Source organism: Carassius gibelio, chromosome A19 (assembly GCF_023724105.1).
Source record: "Carassius gibelio isolate Cgi1373 ecotype wild population from Czech Republic chromosome A19, carGib1.2-hapl.c, whole genome shotgun sequence".
NCBI classification, from domain to species: Eukaryota; Metazoa; Chordata; class Actinopteri; order Cypriniformes; family Cyprinidae; genus Carassius; species Carassius gibelio.
Genome location: NC_068389.1, coordinates 16,387,267 through 16,408,197, shown reverse-complemented (window position 1 = coordinate 16,408,197; position 20,931 = coordinate 16,387,267). Strand labels below are relative to the sequence as shown.

Genomic DNA, 20,931 nt, shown 5'->3' with positions numbered 1-20,931 from the left:
TACTTGTGCATTATATAATAATATCGCTCACAGAAGAGAAACTTAAATCTGACAGTAAATACTGTACACAGTATAGTGGAATTGTTAAACAAGTCCTGTTTTGATGCAGTATTAGCAGTACTTTACATGGAATGGACCAGTAGCATCTCTAAATTTATCCCTACGAAGTACTGCCAGTAAAAATACAAAATAATAATAATAATAATAATCTGACCCATCAAATTCCAAAAAAAGCAGCCCTTAGGGCTACTATGAGGAACTTTGCCGGTGGCCGCGCATAATCATGATCTGACAATTAAAAACAACTGTATTTTATTTCACAAGCTAACTCTGCTTGACATGAGGGACTGCCTTGCCCCTGTGCATAAAACTTTAATTAAACTGCCTCTTCCTTTTCCTCATTCTTCACTTTTTCCTTCTCTTTAAAGACACTGGATGCAAAAAGAAGTGTTCCAGAAAACTGTTCCAATAAATGGTCTAATTTTGCCACAATGCATGAGTCTTGGCATGAGGAACCCCCACGTATACCATCGCCCAGCTGGTGTGCAAAAACAGGAGGTGTTACAATATGCAACGTTCTATTTATATTGTTGTAAAACAGCAGGAGAGGATGTGACCTTCTTGTGAAAAAGCTGATGCCGTTAGACAAGTGATTTTGAGTGCTGGTGTCCTGGATGAGAATGCAAAAGTCCTTTAGTCTGTCTCAATCCATCACAGTGGGCTTTGACTCAATGTGGGTCCCCCTTTTCCTTCAGGACCCGTAGAGGAAACCCAGCATTACGTCGAGCTGATCAATTACTTCCGACTCGCAGCTCGTCAGCTGTGCCTCTCTGTTTCCTTCGGGGAGGCCACGAGAAATCACATTTTAATGAGCTTTCACGATAGGATCCGTTGGACAATAAAAACATTTCCATTTAAACAATCTCTTATCATTATCATGCCATTAGGCATGAACTCCCAGAGAGAAAAAGACCAAGACTTTTTCCTCGTTTCAGAACTTAAATCCTTTGCTAATAGCATGGGGCCAGTAAGTCTTAGATGTGATTAAATTAAAGGATGTAGCTGGATTTTTTTTAAAAGTGTTTTAAAAAGTTGAGAATGCTAGGTTGTAAAACCACACAACTGGGCACTCATGTCTCTCTCCAATTACCTCTGCTTTCTTGCACCTGAGCGAGCAGACAACTGAAGTACCTGGTAGAATATGCATTGATATATAGTCCATAACTAGCTGCTGGAAAAGCAACTGCTTGAAAATGTCTTGAAGATGTCCTCAAAATCCAAAACAGGTTTATCTGTGAAAATTTTTTTAAGCTGAAGCAACATGTGAATCACAATTTCTTTACGTTGCAACAGCACATAGTTCATGCCAAGAAAGCAATTGATGGACATCTGCTTTGACTTCACAGCTGTCATAATCACAAGAAACCAAATTTCCCTTGATCTTTTGAGATAAGTATTTGAAACGGGAACAAATTCTGTAACCATCAGAACTTGAAACTTTCCATTCAAAAAAAGTGACTGAACTTCTGTAACTGTCTAGTATTATGCAGATGACTTTAATATTTTAAATCTTTGGGCATTTCACAAAAGGAAAACACAGCATTTAGTCATTTATTTTCTACTCTAAAAATTCAGCTGAGAGTGATATGCGTATCGTTTCAGAAAAATGCAGAAAAACCTGTTTTGAATATTTGAAGGTCAGTTAACAGGCAGACCCTTGCAACTGCTTGCATTCACAAATCTGTGAGTATGCTTCTTTACGGCATCCCTGTCAATTCTTATTCTCTGTAGTTCTGTTAAAAAGTTTGTACTTATATATATATATATATATATATATATATATATATATATAAAAAGCACAGAGAGACACAGATCTGAAATCGGAGTATAATAAAATCTTAGAATTTCAATCTCAAAGGCAAGAAATAAAGTTTACTTAAAAGTAAGGAAATAACCCGAGTGATATTTCACTCTGTGATATTGACCACAGGTTTTCCTAGACTCCCTAAACTCAGACATGGAGTAGGTCCCTTCTGAAACTCCCGTGCTCAGATTCAAGCAGCATTCTTCCACAGTGACATCAATACCTGCCCGCTCATAGCTTAGAATCTCAATGCTTCCAATTATACATCTTATCGCTCTTCCCTGCAGGGATCGAAATGAGCAAACCACAGTGCTATCACCATAAAAATCATGAGATTCCATCAAACATACTCTTATTAACAAGGGTTGTGGCTCTTGAATAGTACTCCATTTCTCAGAAAGAGTGTGCTGAATTGTAAAACAGGTGGAAGAATTTGCAGTCAAAAGGAATGTTTTAGTGGTTCAACTGGCGGTGGCTCAATCCAGATGCACACAGCTTTATTAAAGTCAAAGGACATAACCTGCACCAAAGTTCAAGAGGAGAGACGATGATTTGTAGCTGAATCCTGACCAAAGATGTGAAGAGTGCTGTCAGATTCATACAATTTCGAGCACAAAACAAACAAATGATAAGAAAAAAAAAAAGAAGTTATTGCATTACCATACTGGACCATACTGACCAAACCAAACTCAGACCATTTGAAACTTCCAGGTAAGGCAATGGTCTCAAACTCTCCTCTTAAATGATCTAAAACTAGTGCTGCATCTATCAATTCTATCTGCATCCCAGCTCAAGATGCTAAGCAGATGTTTGTAAATTAGGGGGAAAATTACAGCCCTTCATTCTCAAACTTCTGTCCAAATTTCAAGAACCCTTCAACCTGACTTGTGAGTAATGCAGAGCTGACGTCACACTTTCCGCAGACAGTCATTTTCACCTCCCTCACTGCTTGTTGGAGACTAATTGCCTAAAAAAACATAAGGCAAGGTGGAAAAACAACATGACAAAACACATGGCTGATACATCCTGAAAAATATTTCACTGCCAGAGTGTTAAACCCCAGTACGCAAAGCCAAAAATGCTTTTTTTAGTCACTCTGTATCAGAGTAATGCACAAACATATGAGAGCACATCATTACATAAACAAGTAAACGAGGAGGAAGATCAAGTGGCCAATCAGCTCTATATTGTCTCAGGCTCACATATATCACAGCTATGCTTTTATCAATGACAGTGCCTTATGGAGTGTGGTCTGTCTGTCTGTCTGTCTGTCAGTCAGTATCTATCCAATCTCACTCCTAATAACTAGTAAGTGTAAGTAAATGGGACCGTTTCCTTTTTTTTTTTAATTACAACTCCTTCATTGCAGGCTGTTATGGCTGTGTGCAGCTTTTCTAAGTCCAACAACTGAAATGCTCAAACAAGGGCAGGGTCCCAAAATAACACTTGCCAATGGCTAAACGGGAGTAAACATTTTGCAAATCAATAAAATGGAGCTGTTGTCCTTTATTTACTTTATTAAGACATGCTTCAATGCAAGAGTAAAGCTATAAAATATCACCTCCATTTTTCCCTCTATATAGCATTGTGGAAAAAATTAAATACATAAAAAAATGTCAGAATACATGGCAAAAAAAAAATATATTTTTTTACAGCCAGATATGTACTGTAGTTATGGCATCTACCAACAGGACCATACTATCCAAACTGACCCAGCACCTCAATAGCTGGTCAATTTGAAAAATTCTATTCTCCCTTCAAAGAGAGAGCTTTTAAACAGAAGGAAATCACATTGGGTGGGTTTCCATGCACTTGCACGGATATCAATGTGTGCAGAGCAGACTGGATGCTGATCATATACCAAAAACCTCCTGTGCCAGCTTAAACAAAGCTGCACTGCAGAGTCACAAAAAGAGAGGGAGAGCTGATGAACAATTGCTAGTCTCCTTTACATGAGACACTGACTGCATCCTCTCTGTCTGTTAAGCCACATCCTAATGAGATAAAGGCATTCCATTAGTGTGGGTCGTGACATATCAATCACTGGAAAGCAAACAGGTGCATTTGTTCCTCCCCATCATACTCACTAATGAAACTTCACAGCTTCAGAACATTATCCTTCAACAGACTGCAGACTCTTTTACACCAGAATGAGAACATCTTGTGTAATAAAAGCGATGCAAAGTCATTAGGAGACAGCGTGCGTGACTATTAATTGTTTTGCTATTTTTAAAATATACAATAATTTAGGTTTCCAAAAAGCTGAAGTGAAAAAAAACTTTGTCAGAAGAAAGAAAGAAAAAAAAAAACTCAGAGAGTGTAAGAGTGGGTGTTACAATTTGCTGTAAAAGTACCTTTCTTTATTGACAGACATTCAGGTGTGGCTTGAAAAAATAAATAATAATAAACCAGTTTATTAATGCTTTGGGTACTATTTTCACAAGTGTTTTTCAACAACTGTTGTTTATAATTGACTACAAAAGTTTTTTCATGGCACCTTATAGGTTTTACATCTATACATACCTTTAATTTAAGTAATGCCTTTTATAATGCCCATTAGAGACACGAAAGAGGTGGGCATGCGCCCTGTCAAAGAAAGAGTCATGTGACCCATCAAAGCAGTGGGCATCAGAGGGAGGCAGCAAGAGAGCAGGGAACTGCTGTTTTAAATAAAGTCTGAGACATAATTATACAGTACACCATGTGATAAACAGAGGCCTTACCTTGACAGTGGCTGTCAAATTCAATGTAACTCAGCAAATCTGAAAAGGTTGCCTATAGAGTTATATAAATTCAGTTACAGTAAACTGAACATGAACATTTCTTTTCCAATGCCTAAATCTGTAGGCTATGTAGTACAACGATAACAGAAAATGGCATTACTGTATATATTAGTGTATTAAGTACATGCTTCACAATTTTTATTTACAGTGCTGACTCTTTTATGCTGTCAGAATTTGCATAAAAACTCATGGAAAGTTCACTGGTTTTGATAACACCATGGATAGATACTAAAACCCTGGATACATATAAAAGACATTTGCATATTTTGTAAAACTTATAGGACAAAGCATTAATACACCTGTTTATTAAGACTTTTTAGCAAGCAACACCTGAATGGCTGTCAACTAAAAAATGATCCTGTATGGATATGGACTGAATACAACCCTACAGAGACTGTTTTAAAAGAATGGCTATGTACAAATGTGATCAGTTTGTGAAAAGAGTATGGTACTAAAACGCAGTTCAGAAATTCAATTATGCACATGCCTGTCATATAGTGATGAGTGAACTTCAGGATCTGGATCGCTCACCGATCCAGTCAGCGGTTTTCCACCCACCTTATACAGTTGTAGTGTTTGAAAGTGCTTGCAGCCTTCTGGCATTCTAAACACAGCTGGATGGCGCCCGGATAGTCCTCCTCCTGTAAAATTAAACACTCCATTTTACCTGAATATCTGTCAACATTTTTTTTTTCTACAGGGCATAAAATCGAACAACTAAGCTAACAGTTTAGCGAGTATGTTAGATTTCTATCATAACCCTCACAATGACAGAGCAATCTCATATTACATTTGAAATTGATATTTCGGAGACATAAACAGACTAAACACCACTAGTGAGTGTGAGAGACGTGTGAGAGATGTCAATCCAAAGCATCTTCGTCCAGCTAATACATGTTCAGTTGCTTGCAAGTACTTTTTTGGTTATCTTTTACATACAGGGTGGATTTGTGTTCTGTACATTTGGACAGATTTCTGTGCAAACTTACCTCAAGCATTTCACTCAGTCGAACATCAGTTCTTTGCTGCAAAATAAGCAAAGGGAAGGACAGAGTGTCTGTGAAACTGGGCAGAAGGAAATTAACATGCATAGAGGACTAAAACTCTCGGTTTAGCCATTAACAATGTTGATGAAGTGATTACCAGAGTCTTTATGGTCCTCAGAGACTTCAACAATCCTGTCAACAGCTGCCGTCGTCTCTGATTGGCTAACAGCCCCAGACTGGCTTCAGTGAAGCCTTCTTTAGCAGAACGAAGCTGCCTGAAAGCAGAAATACAGCATTTGTGCCCTTTTCTACTGCTCAACGAAACTTTAAGCAATAGTTGGCCTAAGAATGAAAACATTTATTAATTTCTGCATGTTGTCCTAAAACTGAATGAGTACAAAAACAAAAGAACTGTTTTCCATGTTCTTTTTCAAAGAATTACAATATGTGGGAATTGAAGCATCAAAAGGACAAAAACATTAGCATAGTACTATAGTCCGTACAACTGGTGTGCCATATTCTAATTATTCTGAAGTCACAAGATAGCTTTTTGAGGGAAACATGAGAAATGTATGCTGTTATTTTCAGAAAATCTCAACATTATATCTGCAGTATAGTATTCTCCCATAGAAAACTGTGGCAGCAGTAAACTCTTTCTTTCTTCTTATTTCTGTCTGTTAGTCTGTCTAACAGAACTAATTGTATTATAGTATATCATGCACATTGTTACCTATAGTAAACATAACATTTTAGGATATTATATTACAGCATAAAAAAATTACCAATGATTTCTTGAAGCCTTAAGTACCTTTAGCGTAAATATTGCATTGTCTTGCTATTGTCCTGCATTGTCCTTCCTTAAAGGTGCTGTATGTAAGATTGACACTGAGTGGTTGAACTAGGTATTGCAGTCCAAATTCAAAATATTGAGAGGGGTTTTTTTCCACCTGGCCCCTCCTCCTCCTCAGACTTGACACACACGGAGGTTGCCAGATTGACGACACCAACAGGAACGAGCGCACTTGACGATTAATGAATTTTAATACGCTTTGTTTTCCGCCAACTGCCAACCGGGGTGCCAAAATACAAACTGGCAGTTGACGGGTTTCACAAACCAAAACAGAGGCCGACATTCTGTTGCATCGTTTTTCAGATAAACAAATATGTTAACTTAGCATGTTTCTTAAAAATCTGCAAACATAGTACGGTATTTGCTTTAGTAGTGTCAAAAACTTACATACAGGACCATGCGTTTAATTTTCTCTCAACTTCCATACACTGTGATCAAGCATTTGTAATTCTTGAAAGTTCATGAGGGAAGTGAAGAGGTTAAATTCATGAAGAAATTATACATTTGATTCTTTCATGTCTCATGTTTCTCACAAAAATGTGCAACTTCAGAAACCTTGGAACATAGTCCACGAGTCGTTTGAAACCTGAAAACTCCTGTCGGCTTTTAAGTAAATTTTCTCTTTTTTTTTTCTTTTTTCGTCCCACTTAAGTAAACAAGTCAGTTTTAAATAACATATGGGTGAAAAACGGTAACACAGCTTTAATTTATTGGTATTTATGTACTATTTCTTTAAACCTGATTTGCAAAAGTTTCTAACCTTCGTGCATTAGTGCAGATGACTGCAGCCAGCTGCAAGTTGGTCTGCAGAGATGTCACTCTCTCGAGCTCCTACAACACAACAATGATTTTCAAGTTTTATGACGGTTTATCCAAAACATTAGACAAACACTACTTTGGCATCCTTTGAAGTAAACGAGACAATGGCTAAAACCTTCCCTCCATATATCAGGATATTACCAATCACGGATAACTGTGATTCTAACCTATATGCTTATTGGGTTCAAACCAGAGATGTTCTCTTCTATTAGTCTATTAGTTCTATTTTTTTTTTCAGGCCTGTTAGGAACAATGAAGCAAGAGAGATGACAATGGTGACAAGGTTTTTAGTATAGGAATGAGAAAGGCAGCACAATGAGAAAGAACACGCTCCCTAAGCCCACACCGACATGAACTAACAGACAGTTGACAGGTTTTTCTCATGCAAGGGCCTTCCTTCACAGCATTCTGGGTTTTTGATGAGCACAGCTGTCGCAGCCTGAGGTGAGCTCACACTGAGTGACCCAGTCGTTCGACGCACATTAGGTCGGGCCAACAAAGAGCCAGCCTTCAGCACTGAAACTTCATTCCAGTGTCGCGTTAAAGACATTTTTTTGGCCAAAGAATATGAGGTGGAAATAACTGATTCCACAGAGACAGCAGCAGAAACAGTGGATCCTTATGCAAGGCATATCAAGGAGAACCATTCATTTTTCAGAAGACTATCAAATACCCCAGAAGATCCGGGAAGGCTTCTGGGAGATGAACAGACTGTATTGAGCTTTAAGTTGGGTGCCTGGAGAACATCCTGCAGACTAAAGTACCATATAATAGATGACAACACAAACAGGAATAAAACAAAGTCTAGTGTTTGATTTTCCCTGCTGTTCAGTCTACCGACAAACACATGGAAGGTGTGAGAAAGGCGTGAGGGTGTCTTTGCTGAGGAAACACAGGCTGGTCGTTTAGCCAGGCATCTGCAGAATAAATCTGTGTGATTTATTCAGAGGAATCTCGGTCTCTGTGAGACGGAGAGCTTTTGAAGTGCCCTTGGAGTTGCCCTCGCTAGAGCAGGAAGCTGAACCCAGCCATAGCTCCGCTGAGTCATCCGTTCCTTAAGGAATTGAATTGAATTGAATTAAGGAATCCAGTGGGCTTCGGAGCTCGAACAAGAGTGACTCACTGCCTCCACACATGGTCGTCACTGTCCTGTTCTGAGAACTAAATCCCATTCTGCACACAAAAATGTGTTTAATCAAACCACATTCTATAATTAAATTCCCTCACAAATAGAATTAAATATAACCAAGACCAGTAGCGTGTTTAGGCCACACGCAATTTTTAGGGAGGCCCCCGCAGAACGCGATTTTTAGGGGGCCCCCAGGGACCGCCTGCTTAGAGCCCCTAAAACTGTCAACATGCCCCTGACAAAGACATGTAATTGCCAATGCCAGTCACTGCAATTTTGGAAGTAATTCATGCCCTGCTTAACTCTTTCCCTGCCAGTGTTTTTTTTTTTTCTTTTTTTTAAGTTGCCAGCCACCAGCAGCATTTTTGATCATTTTCACGAAAGATTAATGGCACCAAGAATATTTTGTTTGTATGAATATCTGAACATGCAATATGTCAATATCTGCTTAAAAAACTAAAACAAAATTTTCCTAGCTTCATGCAATCTTTATTTTTTATTTTTTTTTTTAAACACTTCAATCGGGGTAAGTTTCATTATTAAAAAAGCAACATTTTAAACAAAAAGCCAAGAAAATCTGATTCAAGACCAGATCCAGAACGATGATCAAAACACAGCTTGAATAGATCCTATACAACTTCCAGGATCGTCATTTCATTCAGTAACATTAGAGGGGGGGTGAAATGCTCGTTTTCACTCAATATCCTGTTAATCTTGAGTACCTATAGAGTAGTACTGCATCCTTCATAACTCCAAAAAGTCTTTAGTTTTATTATATTCATAAGAGAAAGATAGTCTGTACCGATTTTTCCCGGAAAAACATGACCGGCTGGAGGCGTGACGTGTGGGCGGAGCTAAAGAATCACGAGCGCCAGTAGGCTTTTGCGTTGAGAGCATGTGGAAACTGTGACATTATCGTGAGGGAAAAACCATCATCCAAAACAAACCATGGCTAACAGTCAGATTCAGCCGTTTATTTATGATCCAGAATCAGATCCCGAGGCTGAAACTGAACGAGAGCAGCAGCAGCAATGACTCGCTCCGAGCGGGGCTCGAACCCGAGTCTCCGGCATGGGAGGGGACGCACTAACAAGGAGGCAGGGATATTTTAAGCAGTTTTACTCACCGCCTGCGGTTCCAACACACGATCGTGACCCTTTTTCGTTGGGATTGCATCATCCTTAAGAAATAAACGATGTGCAAATCCGTCGTCAAACTGGCCCTTGTTTGTAAAACAAGCATCTTCGAAATGCAGGGGAACAAACACAAACACTTGCACAACTCTGTTGATGCTCTGTTAAAATAAACTCCATCCACTGGTCCCTTAATGCTGTTTTTTTTTTTTTTTTTTTGGTAATCTGTGCAGGGTTGTCTTGCCCTGGCAACCAAAAACACACTTCTTTTGTGACTTTTCGTGACGCTCTCGCTCTGATCAGTGAATCGCTCTGGTCAGTGAAATGTCTGTGCTCAGCCTCGCTATACGGGAGCGCGCGCTCTTCCGGCAGAACTGCGTCAGGACCCATATAAGGAAATTCCGCTCCATCTAACGTCACACAGAGCCATACTCGAAAAAAACTTTCTGAAACTTGTGACAAACGGGAAGGAGTATTTTGGGAACAAAAATACTCCTTCAAATGTACAACTTAATTTTTTAAACTTTGTCCATGTTTAGCATGGGAATCCAACTCTTTAACAGTGTAAAAAACTCAGTATGCATGAAATAGCATTTCACCCCCCCTTTAGGCAATTTACACATGCATCTGCTTACATATACAATCGCTTGTTTCTGCTTTTTCTTAGTTTTTGATCCAGACATTCAATACTATTTCAGAAGATAAAAAAATACTATTTCCAGTGAAAACACAGAAAGCTCCTTCAATTGCAGGGAAGCGTAATCTTAGTAATAATGGAAAATTCTGTCAATGGCAGGGAAGGAGTTAATCAGTATTTTGTTTTCCAAGAATTACACAAGCAAATTCAACTTAATTTATCTTGTTTTTTTATTTGTATTTTTTTATATTCAAGGTGATTCTGAAGACCAGAAAGCTGCTTGGTTTGAAGGTCTTCAGCACGAGTTGTGATTCATACATCGCTTCACTAGTAATAAACTATAGACCTTCTTGGTCAGGATGATATTTATAATGATAACTCTAACATTACATTTTTAATAACTGTTATAATTTTAAGAGAACTAAAAAAAAGTCCACCCCACAGCTATAACATCAACAGACAGAGGAACATGTTTTTCGGAATCACTTCCAGTATATATTTTTTTGTTTCTTTCTTTTTTTCAGGTGATAAATGAAAAAATTAATTAATTAAAAGCCAATCAGAATCCACCTGACTTTAAAGACTTCAACCATTTAAAGTAAAACTTACAATAAACAGAACATTGGTTTCTATGCTGATATCGTCAAAGTACAGCAAAGTTTTGGAAAAGAATCCAAGTGATGTGATCAATCCTCTCATTGACTTTTTTGTGTGAGAGGCACAAGAAAATTTATCACAAGATATCTAAAAGCATGGGTGGCCTATAATACAGCTCAAAAGCATGGCTGAAATCCCATCTTATTCTGAAAGACCTGGGACAAATGCAGGCTGCTGAGGTGTAAAATGGCTTGTGGTAAAACACCAGCAGAGTTAAAAGCTCTTCAAAAGGAGGAACACAAAAAAGCATTTTTCTCTACATCCTTTTGGCGAGTTAATATCCGTTGTTTAAGACAGCAAGGATTTAAAAACAACACTGACTCGTAGTTTTTGACTATCTATGACTGGGTTTTCAGAAGCGTATCTTATTAGGGTTACAAGGCTGATCTAAAATTCAACATTCAAAACATCAGCTTCAGCTAAAAGGAATTACTTCATTGATGTGAATCTATTTTATTCAGCGTGCATCTAAGAAGGCATGAAATATGTCATTGTCCTACTCAATGACTAATGCAAGAAGAATATCTAATGCTTTTTGTGTATACTTACAATGACTCAAGGGCAATTTGCTGTGACATGACTGTAGCAGCAATCTCTAAATGTTTTCTGTTCCGCTATCCATCACAAAAACTGAGATTGAAGTCATAAGATGAATATCTTCATTCCATTTTTAGATGAAGACGTGTGATAGGTCAAACATGTAGTTTCTAAGCCACCAGCATCACCAAAAGGAACTGTCTACAGTATAACTGTATTTCTCCCTTTGTGACTTCATCAGATTGAGACTGAGATGGGCTGTAGAATTTGAAACCACATATGAACAGCAATTTGAACTCAGTTTGGTTCTCTTATGTTAAACAAGGCATTATCAAGACAAAAACTGACTATTGCATCCATCAATGAAGATGATGCATCAAGACTATCACTGAGGATTCATCAAGAGTGGTGGCAACACACCAAATAATTCCATCCACACATCAAGTGTGAGGTGGAAATCCTGGCACAGGATCAAAGCCAAGCATTTCAAGCTATGAATATCTTTAAGAGAGATTCCAAAGTGATCCACTTCCAAAGGGATTCACAGTGATTTTTTTTAAGGATGTTAGAGAAACCAGCGGCAAGAGGACACAGAGCATTGGTCTTCTACTTTGAGCCCAAATTGCATGGAAATATTCATTTGAGATAAAAATGGCACGGTCTCTTCAGCCTCATCTGCAAAAAACACTGCACAAATCTTATTTTAACAAATACATATTTAGAGAGTTTAACGGTTTAATCACCAAGGAAACTAGGATGCGGTTGCAGTCATCATGAGATGTTAGATGTCAAGGTTAGCATGAGGCACTTACAGTGGAATTGAATGGGAACCATTTTTGGAGGATTTATAAGCAGAAATAAGAAGTTAATAATTTTATGAAAGCACTTACATTAATTCTTCTGTTAAAACTAGTGTATAATTTGAGCTGTTAAGCAATCAATTTTCAGTTCTTTTAGAAGGGTTTCTGCAGGTAAGGGACATTTACAACTTAAGACCTTTTTAAAATTAAGTACTTAAAGATGACAAGACATCAATATGATCAATGTAAATGGCTAGGGAGCAGACATTGAGCTGTATTTACAACACGTTTAAGTTGAAAATACAACTTCCAACCACAGGCGTAACTATCGGTAAGCAGGGTAAGCGGTTGCTTACGGGCCCGGACCAATCAGGGGCCCGCCCGCGTTACTGGAAGAGTTTGATTGACAGCCGGGTCCCCCTATCGCATTTGACTACTTTTAGTTTGATCGCATTTAAATTTTTTGCGAATTGATTTGAATAAATAATGACAACAGCATATTTGACTAAAAATTAAATAAATGTTTGAAATGAAAAATGATGAATTTTGTGTAATTTGTTTCTAATTGGAACTGGGGAATCCCCAGGTGAACATGGCATTGCGTGCAAAACAGTAAAAAACGTTGAACATGAGACGGACATTGAGTCGTCAAATTATAAACACAAAAGTGGCTTTCAAAAGCGCAAACGAAAAGATGAATTTGATCAATTAATAAATTACCGAAAATTGGAAGCTTCTTTAAAAAGATGACACAGGGGGAGATCGAGATTGAGATGGAGCAAGAGAGTGAAGTGAGTAAAGCACCTGAAGCGACTGTTGGTAGTAGCAGCTCCGTGGTTAATGCTAGCACCAGAGGATCAAGCAACATCGATGTAAAAGGTGAAAATGTTGTGGACAGAGTCGTCTCTCTGGACTTTCCATACTGTCAATTGAGAATGCCTGTGCGCGCAAATCTGGACCTTAAGGATATGATCAATAACTTCGCACAGAGTGCGCGTAGCGTCATGACGTGTTGTAGTGGGGGGCCCGCCTTGATAAACCTGCTTAAGGGCCCGGTGTTGGCTCGTTACGCCACTGCTTCCAACAGGTCTTTTATTTACTTCTTAGTTTTTTTGAGAGCTCTGCTCTCAAACCATGGAGTAAGGATGATCAAATTTAGAAAAGATTAAAAAAAATGTAAAAAAATGGTCTACTACACTGAGAGATATTTGTTCTGGTTTTAAACAAACTCACTTAATTTTAATAATTTTTTTCAGAAAACAAGTTCTTCATAAGTTTATTTTGCATTCAAATTAAACAATGTCTTGTACTGAAAACAAGACAGAAATAATGAGGAAGATACACATTTTTTGCAGAGCATGCAACATTTAATGCCATGACTTTATGAATATAAGACTTTCTGCTCTGATTTAGGATCTTTTAAGGCTTTAATTTGTGGGAGGGCAAAAACATGCCATAAATACTGTAAATCTGTTTCCCTGACCTTGATAAAAAAAGGAACAGTAATATTTTGACTGAATTTATCCTGCAGACCCATTTTTCCCAGATGTGCCACGCTGCTTACCTTAACATAGGAGGGCTGTTTCTCCAAAATGAGGTCTGCCACTTTTTTAGAAACCTGTAAGATGAGAACACAAGCTAAAGGTTAACATCTGTGCGACCTGTCCAAGACTACATAATCGGCTTGTGCATTTAACACCTCTTTTTAATCATTTTACGCCATTAGCGGAGGCTTTAAAAGTAGTAAAAAAACAACAACAAAAACATAACACTTGAGACCTTTAATTGAATTGAAGTCTATGTTAGGCTTTTCATGTCTTCCACACCTGCAACAATGACTCTATTACAATATAATAAATGTTTTCTCAGGACATTCAAACATTCGGTGGGTAATAATGGCTCCACGTGAGGTCAAGTCCTAAATATAAGGCACACTGTGGCACGCTTCGATCGATATGTGCGTCACATGTTGAGGCTGTAAGGAACGAGAGGTAGGGACGGCTGTGAAGTGTTGGAGTGTCGTGAGATCTGAACAGATGGCAGACTCAGCTGAGCAGCGGCGTATGTTAGCAGATCTCAATGTGCGAAAAGCTGAGACCGACTGGCAGGAGAGCTCTGGGCAGAGTGTGTGTGTGTGTGTGTGTGTGTTATAAAGACAACTGAAAGAAACATTTTCAAGAGCACCTCAACTTGCTCTTACATATGCATCAGCTCTTGGCTCTTAAAGGAATAGTTCCCCAAAAATGACAATCCTAACCCTCATGTTCTAAACCTGCATTATATTCATAACAGAACATATTCTGCAGAATAAGCCTGAACGATAAACATAAATCAATGAATTCCAAAACTGACTTTTATTACAAAAAGTATATATTTTGTGTTTCCACAGAAGAAAGAATCAGACCAGGGTTATTACTGTTCACTAAAATAAACAAAGCATTAAAAAATTGCTACTTAATAATTGTTAACTGAAATAAAATGTATAATGGAAGGGGTCCTATAATCCTTATTCACTTTAGTTCCCGTAGCACTTTAGTTTAGTTAGTCAGTGAGTAATGATGCTGTTCAAGCATAAAACATCTGCAAGGTTACAAAGTTCAAAGGCCACTCAAAAAAGGAGATATTCTCTATTCTCTACTCTATATATTTCATAAGGAGACATCAAAACAGCTAAAACAAGTCATTTGAGATACTGGGAAGAAAGGTGCTGCAATAAAAAAAATAATAATTAAAAAAAAAATAATAATAATAATATATTTATAATAATATGGAACCAACAAGCATGAAATTCTATTCTAGTACACTTCAAAAACTAAATCAAGACTTCGTAAAAAGACAAATATATATATAAAAAATACAAGTTACAAAATTACACAAAGATACAAATAAATGACTAAAACTTTCACTAAAATTATATTTAAAAAGTATAATAGTATCTCATTATACTAAAGTAACACTGATACAGGTTTTAAGAGTGTGAGTAAATGACAGAATTGTCATTCTTGGTGAACGATACATTTAAGCCACATTTTTCTAACCCATTATTAAAATCACAAGCTGTAAAAACTGAAAGATAGAATGTTATTAACGGCAAGCAAACCTGCAATTTACCTATGGAATAAGTAAAGGCAGTTTGACATTCTGTAAGATGACCTCATGATTTTCACATCTGTGATTTTCACAAAGCTCACTGCTCCACCTATTGGTCATTCATTTTTGTAAAAGGCCCCACAGGACGGATCGATGCCAGAATGAGAAAACAAGCTGTGAGGCGCCTTCCAGTGAGCTTTTTCCCAAAACGACAAGACAGAGACTTTAAAAGCAGGTGCCCAACACACTCTGTCTGACTTCGATAGGCCAAACACGAAGGCAACCAGCCAAAGCTGTCAGTCAGCGAGGCACAAGACTCTCTGTATGCCTTCTCGCAGCCAGCTGCGAGTGATTCCTGCATGGGTAATAACTCTAATTAGAAATCTATTAACCAGAGCTTGCACCAGAGCAGTAAACAGCCTGTAATTTTCTCTACCGCTGGTTCTACAAATCCATAATACAGCGGGAGGACCTGCATTCTAATTCAGACTAACTTACAATTCAACCTTATTTTTCAATTAGGACAATTTATCTTAAGGACATAAACAAATATTACTTAATTCTATTCATCATTAATATTTTTCATTTCAGCTAATGACTACAAGCAAAGACTTCTCCCTATTCATCTAATCAGCTAAAACAGCATTAGATTTAATTAGGACTGGAAAGAAAAACTCCATTAGACAGTACAATGAATACAAAGGCTAGCAGTAAACAAGATATCTGTTGGGACCTGGTCAATAGGTTTTCATTCATTTCATTCAAGTGAATCAATTGTCATTCACTGTCAGATACAACAAACAATAAGATGCACATTTAAAAAGCATGCATTTAAGAATTAATCACATGAATCCTTATGAGTTGTTAAATATGGAACTGGGGTAATTTCTGCCATGTTAAAAAAACTAATTCCAGTTCATAAGGTGTTCATTGATTAAATTCCAGAAGTTGTAAAAGTGCACAAACGGTCACTTTCAAATATTTCTCACACAACTTCATCCTTGCATCAACCAGAAAAAGAAAGAAAAAAAAAACATTTACAGCTTGGTTTAGTATGTTTTTGAAAGAAATCTCTTTTTCTGAATTTATTTGATCAAAAATACAGCCAAAACACTAATTTTGTGAAATATTACAATTTCTCATTATCAATATTAAAAACAGCTGTGCTCCTTAATATTCTTCAGAATTCTTTGATGAACAGACCATTTAAGAGAACAGCATTTATTTTAGAAGTCTTTTGTAACATTATACTTTTGATCAAATTAATGTATACTTGCTGAATAAAAGTATACATTTCTTAAAAAATTACACGGACCACAAACAATATTAGAATGATATTGTAAATCAATTAATTTTTAAATATCCATAGTGTTCCTGTGGCTCAGTGGTAGAGCATTGCATTAGCAGCGCAAGAGGTTGTGGGTTCCATCCCCAGGGAACACGTTAGGTAAAAAAAATTTTAGCCTGAATGCACTGTAAGTCGCTTTGGATAAAAGTGTCTGCTAAATGCATACATTTCATTTAATTTTTTAACAATTTTAGTATATAAATATTAATTAAATGTTCAGCAACAAATCCTTAGAGGGGAAATGACTGCTAAGAATGTTGTCAATGCAGATAACTTCTTCCTGCCCTCCAAAAAAAGATAAAGAAACAAGCTTATACTGAAACACACTTGCATTACAGGCAAGTAATTAGCTCAGTGATGAGTTCCTGCCAAAGAAGTGTCAGAGCTGCGTGTTTGCAGAAGAATAGGCTGCCACCTCCAATAGACCAGATGGATTTCTCTCCCACTGACCCATCAAATCCACAAGAACCTACATCTCCAACGAAACATTCAGAAACTGTGCATATGGGCATTCCAGAGAGAGCCATCTCCAAAATCATTTCAGATGAGCTGAGAGAGAAAACGCATCATTACTGTCAATAAGGCCACGTTCTCTTATGTAAATGACACTGGAGAAGCTTGCATAAATCATGAATAAAATACCACACCATGTGTGTGTGCTTAGTGAGAATTAATGGCATTCAGCAGGAAGTTCACCTCACACAGCTCCTCCTGTGAAGCCTGCAGCTGTTTGTCATGACCCAGGATCAGCATTTGAGGACAGGACCCCCCCTCGCCGGTGACCCGAGGGCCGCTGCACTGCCAGTAAATGGGCTACCCATGGCAGGCCACTACAGATAGCATCAGACGGATTCATTGGGTACCCCCAAGGATTCAGAGGACCGTATCTTTTACCCTAAAGCCGATAAGACAGCTGTGCGTAAGCAAGCATCTTAAGCCAGAAACAACCAAGACAGAGGATGGCATTCCTCTTTTCATTTTTTCTCTAAGGCTGCAGCCAGCAGTGAACTGTGTATCACCCAGGATCAAGACAGAATGTGTCCAATATTAGTGTTAAACTGTTGGGCTTAAAATTTAATTTACTATTGATTTTCACCGTTGACTGACTTTGCAGAACATTTAGAATGATAACTTCCATGCGCCAAATTTGTCACAGGATGTGTTTATTTCTAAAACTGTAAGTGCTTGGTGTAACGTGCAAAAAAAAAAAAAAGAAAAAAGAAAAAAATCAAATTTGACTGTACAAAAAGAAAACGTTTTTGAAAGTTTTTCCAAAGCTCAGTGGGGAAAAAAAGTCTGTTCAGACATGCACATGGCAAAATTTCTTCATTAACATTTCTTTTTTTTTTTCATTGTTCAAATTCATGTTAAAGGGTTTTGTATAAAAAAGTGTTTTATATTGATTTTAGTCTCACTGATGAGTTTTAAGATAAATACAATTTGTTTTTAAACAGTTTGTGCTTCTTCATTAGTAACAATGTCAAATACTAACTATTAGCCTTTATGAGAGGAAACTAAACTGAACTCAAATCATCATGACACAAAGTCTTGTCATAAAAGCATTTTATCAATGTATGACCCATAAACAAAACAGTATCAGTTATGATGCAACAACAGTCTGTCATGTCATATGTTTCCAAAATGAATGCTGCAAACATCTTTTGAGAGAGTGAGGTAATGTACCTTTTAAAGACTTCTCTGCATGTAATACTTACGGCTGCTTGTTGTCTCTTCAGCTTATCTCTGTACTCCTCAAGCTCCAGAAGGTCCAAATCCGGTGGGAGTTTCTATTGGGCAAACATTCACAAATACAGATTAAAAAAATATATATATTTATTCTTACTGTAAGTTCATGAGTTTAACCACTGTGACAGATATCCCTCACACAGGCACAGCCAAATCATCTCCAACTCTGAAGAGCTCTATGAACAACAGCAGCTGAACAGAGAAACTAAATTTTACTTGAGATGCAGCCCAATTTTATTTTAGAGGAATAAACAAATAATACCCAATGCCCCATGCTCAAACAAAGAAACAGTGAAAACTCAAAAGTCTGGACTCGGATAACAGTAGTTACTTGCCTCTTGTCTGTTATTGTCATTCAATGCAGATTTTTCAATGCACTAACAAATCTAATTAGATTTCATATTTGCGAGACATGAAAAATCCATCAATCAGCTTTGACTGCAACCTTATATATAGATATCTTACCTCATACCTATTCTTAACAACTACTTTACTAATTTATTAAAGGCAAAAGTCTTAGTTAATAAAATTAGTTAATTCTGAGAAAAGTAAAGTGTGACCAAAAAAAAAAAAAAACTTACAGATTCTGCAAATGGTGTAAAAGATAATACACACCTCAAGCTCGTATTGCACCATGTCAAAGGAGTCACTGGAGAAGTACACTTCCTCTATGCTATCAATGATTTCCTGTTCTGCCTGTGGATCCGTGGGCTGTTCTCTCAGTTCCCTCAGTTCCTCCTGTGGGGAGAAAAAGAGAAATAAGAATGATTATTGGCAGGAAAATCTCACTACTTTTGGGACACCACACCATTGTGGGGAAGCTTGCCGTGAACCTAAAAACAGGGTTTGAATATTGATTATTTCTAACGTCTGGCTTGTTGCCAAGCCGAGTGCAAAGATTAAGTAGTCTTAGCACCCATCCCTGAGGAACACCCTTCATGAACCTTAAAGAGGATCAGTGCAGGAGCATCAATTTCCCTCAAAACAACTTGAAGAAACAAAGTCGTCCTCTTTTCTTTGAAGAGGGGTGCTGAGAGGCTCATTACAAATGATTCACATGACGTGATGCAATGTGGTTTAAACAGTTCCATGATTAAGACAAACTTACTAAGCCACAGTGAATTACAAGTGCAGATGTGGAGGCAATGCTTAAAAACCCTTCAACTACAACCAAAAAAAAGAAAAAATACAAATCACAGAAAGCATTCCAAATCAATAAACCACTTATTCATGTTTGACACTACTGAAAGAACTCAGGGTTGGACATTTGGTAATATATGAAGGCTCTTCCTATAAAGTGTTCCTGTAGCTCAAGTGGTAGAGCATTCCGTTAGCAAGCAAGCGCAAGGTTGGGGGTTAGATTCCCCGGGAACACATGATAGGTAAAAATTGTTAGCCTAAATGCACTGTAAGTCGCTTTGGATAAAAGCGTCTGCTAAATGCATAAATTTATGTAAATTTAATAAAGGCTGCAATGTGATGTCATTGAGATAGAAGCTGAGGAATGATTTGGCCTGAAAGACTTTAATCACCTCAAAGACACATGATGCAGTGTGTATGCAGTGCAGTCTGATGTAGGCAGCGCTGTGAGGGAGCGTGGGTGAACTCACTGAGGAACGGCACCAGCATCAGCATCAACAGGGGGTGGGGTGGTATGAGTCATTCTCCACTGGTACACGCACAGCAAGAACAAAAGACAAAATCCTTGGGCTCACTTGTTATCATTAGGTTTCAAAGACACCTTGAAATCAAATCTGGACATTTGTGGCTATTAGTAAGTCTAATAGCTTTGAGGTCATCAATATATTTTCAAGTGTACTCAGGGGCATAGCGTCTGGGTATGCAGGGTATGCAGGTGCATATAGGTCCGGACAGATTTGTCCTTTCTCTCTCTCTTTTCCCCCATAGCACAGCTGCTGTTGCAGCCATTAAAATAGTTCAGTTTTGGTTTTTAATGGCAAAGTGGCTATATTTCTTTTTTGTTTCTTTATTAAGTTAATTCAGAAATATGTTTGGAATTTTTTTTTTTTTTTTTTTTTTTTTTAAAGTTTTTTTTTTTTTAAAGTAACAAAGGGAGACAGTGAGTTGATCACGTTAGCCTTCTCAAGTCAACATGACTTCCCTAGAATAAAAAGACATATGGTTGTCCCTTTTATTGTTTTTAAATATTTTTGCATTTCAAATAACTTGCTTATTTTATAACAACTTTTGTATAAATGAGTACATATTTAAACTACCGTAGAGTTTAGTATAAAATATTTTTCACTTTTTGACTTTTCACAGAAAATCTACAGCAAACTATTTGTTCCAGTACTACAGGTGTTTAAGAAAGTCCTGCAGTGATTTTGGTGCCTTGAAGAGTTTGAGTTGAAAATAACAGCTTTTTTTTTTACCCCCCTTGGGGGATTACACATGAATTGATACAGTGTGTGTGGGCATGTGAATGTGCGCACACACTCTGCTTCACAGGAAAATATCTACTCTGTGGGAGAGATAGTTCCCAGGGGGTTACAGAATAGTACGTGTGAGGGGCTAAATCTTAAAAAACTGAA

The 20,931-nt window shown here is 37.6% G+C and overlaps 1 protein-coding gene across 2 annotated transcripts in view; it reads right to left on the bottom strand.

Annotated features, from left to right (window-relative positions):
• The window catches only part of vps50 (VPS50 EARP/GARPII complex subunit), a 106,453-nt gene that overhangs the window by 79,639 nt on the left and 5,883 nt on the right, over positions 1 to 20,931 (bottom strand). For both annotated transcript variants that reach the window (XM_052532622.1, XM_052532623.1), the window contains exons 3-9: positions 18,995 to 19,117; positions 18,349 to 18,420; positions 13,760 to 13,813; positions 7,244 to 7,314; positions 5,791 to 5,908; positions 5,637 to 5,672; positions 5,206 to 5,288 (exon numbers count right to left, since the gene is read on the bottom strand). In XM_052532622.1, the coding sequence (XP_052388582.1) occupies positions 5,206 to 5,288; positions 5,637 to 5,672; positions 5,791 to 5,908; positions 7,244 to 7,314; positions 13,760 to 13,813; positions 18,349 to 18,420; positions 18,995 to 19,117 (557 nt within the window). The remainder of the gene's footprint in view (positions 1 to 5,205; positions 5,289 to 5,636; positions 5,673 to 5,790; positions 5,909 to 7,243; positions 7,315 to 13,759; positions 13,814 to 18,348; positions 18,421 to 18,994; positions 19,118 to 20,931) is intronic.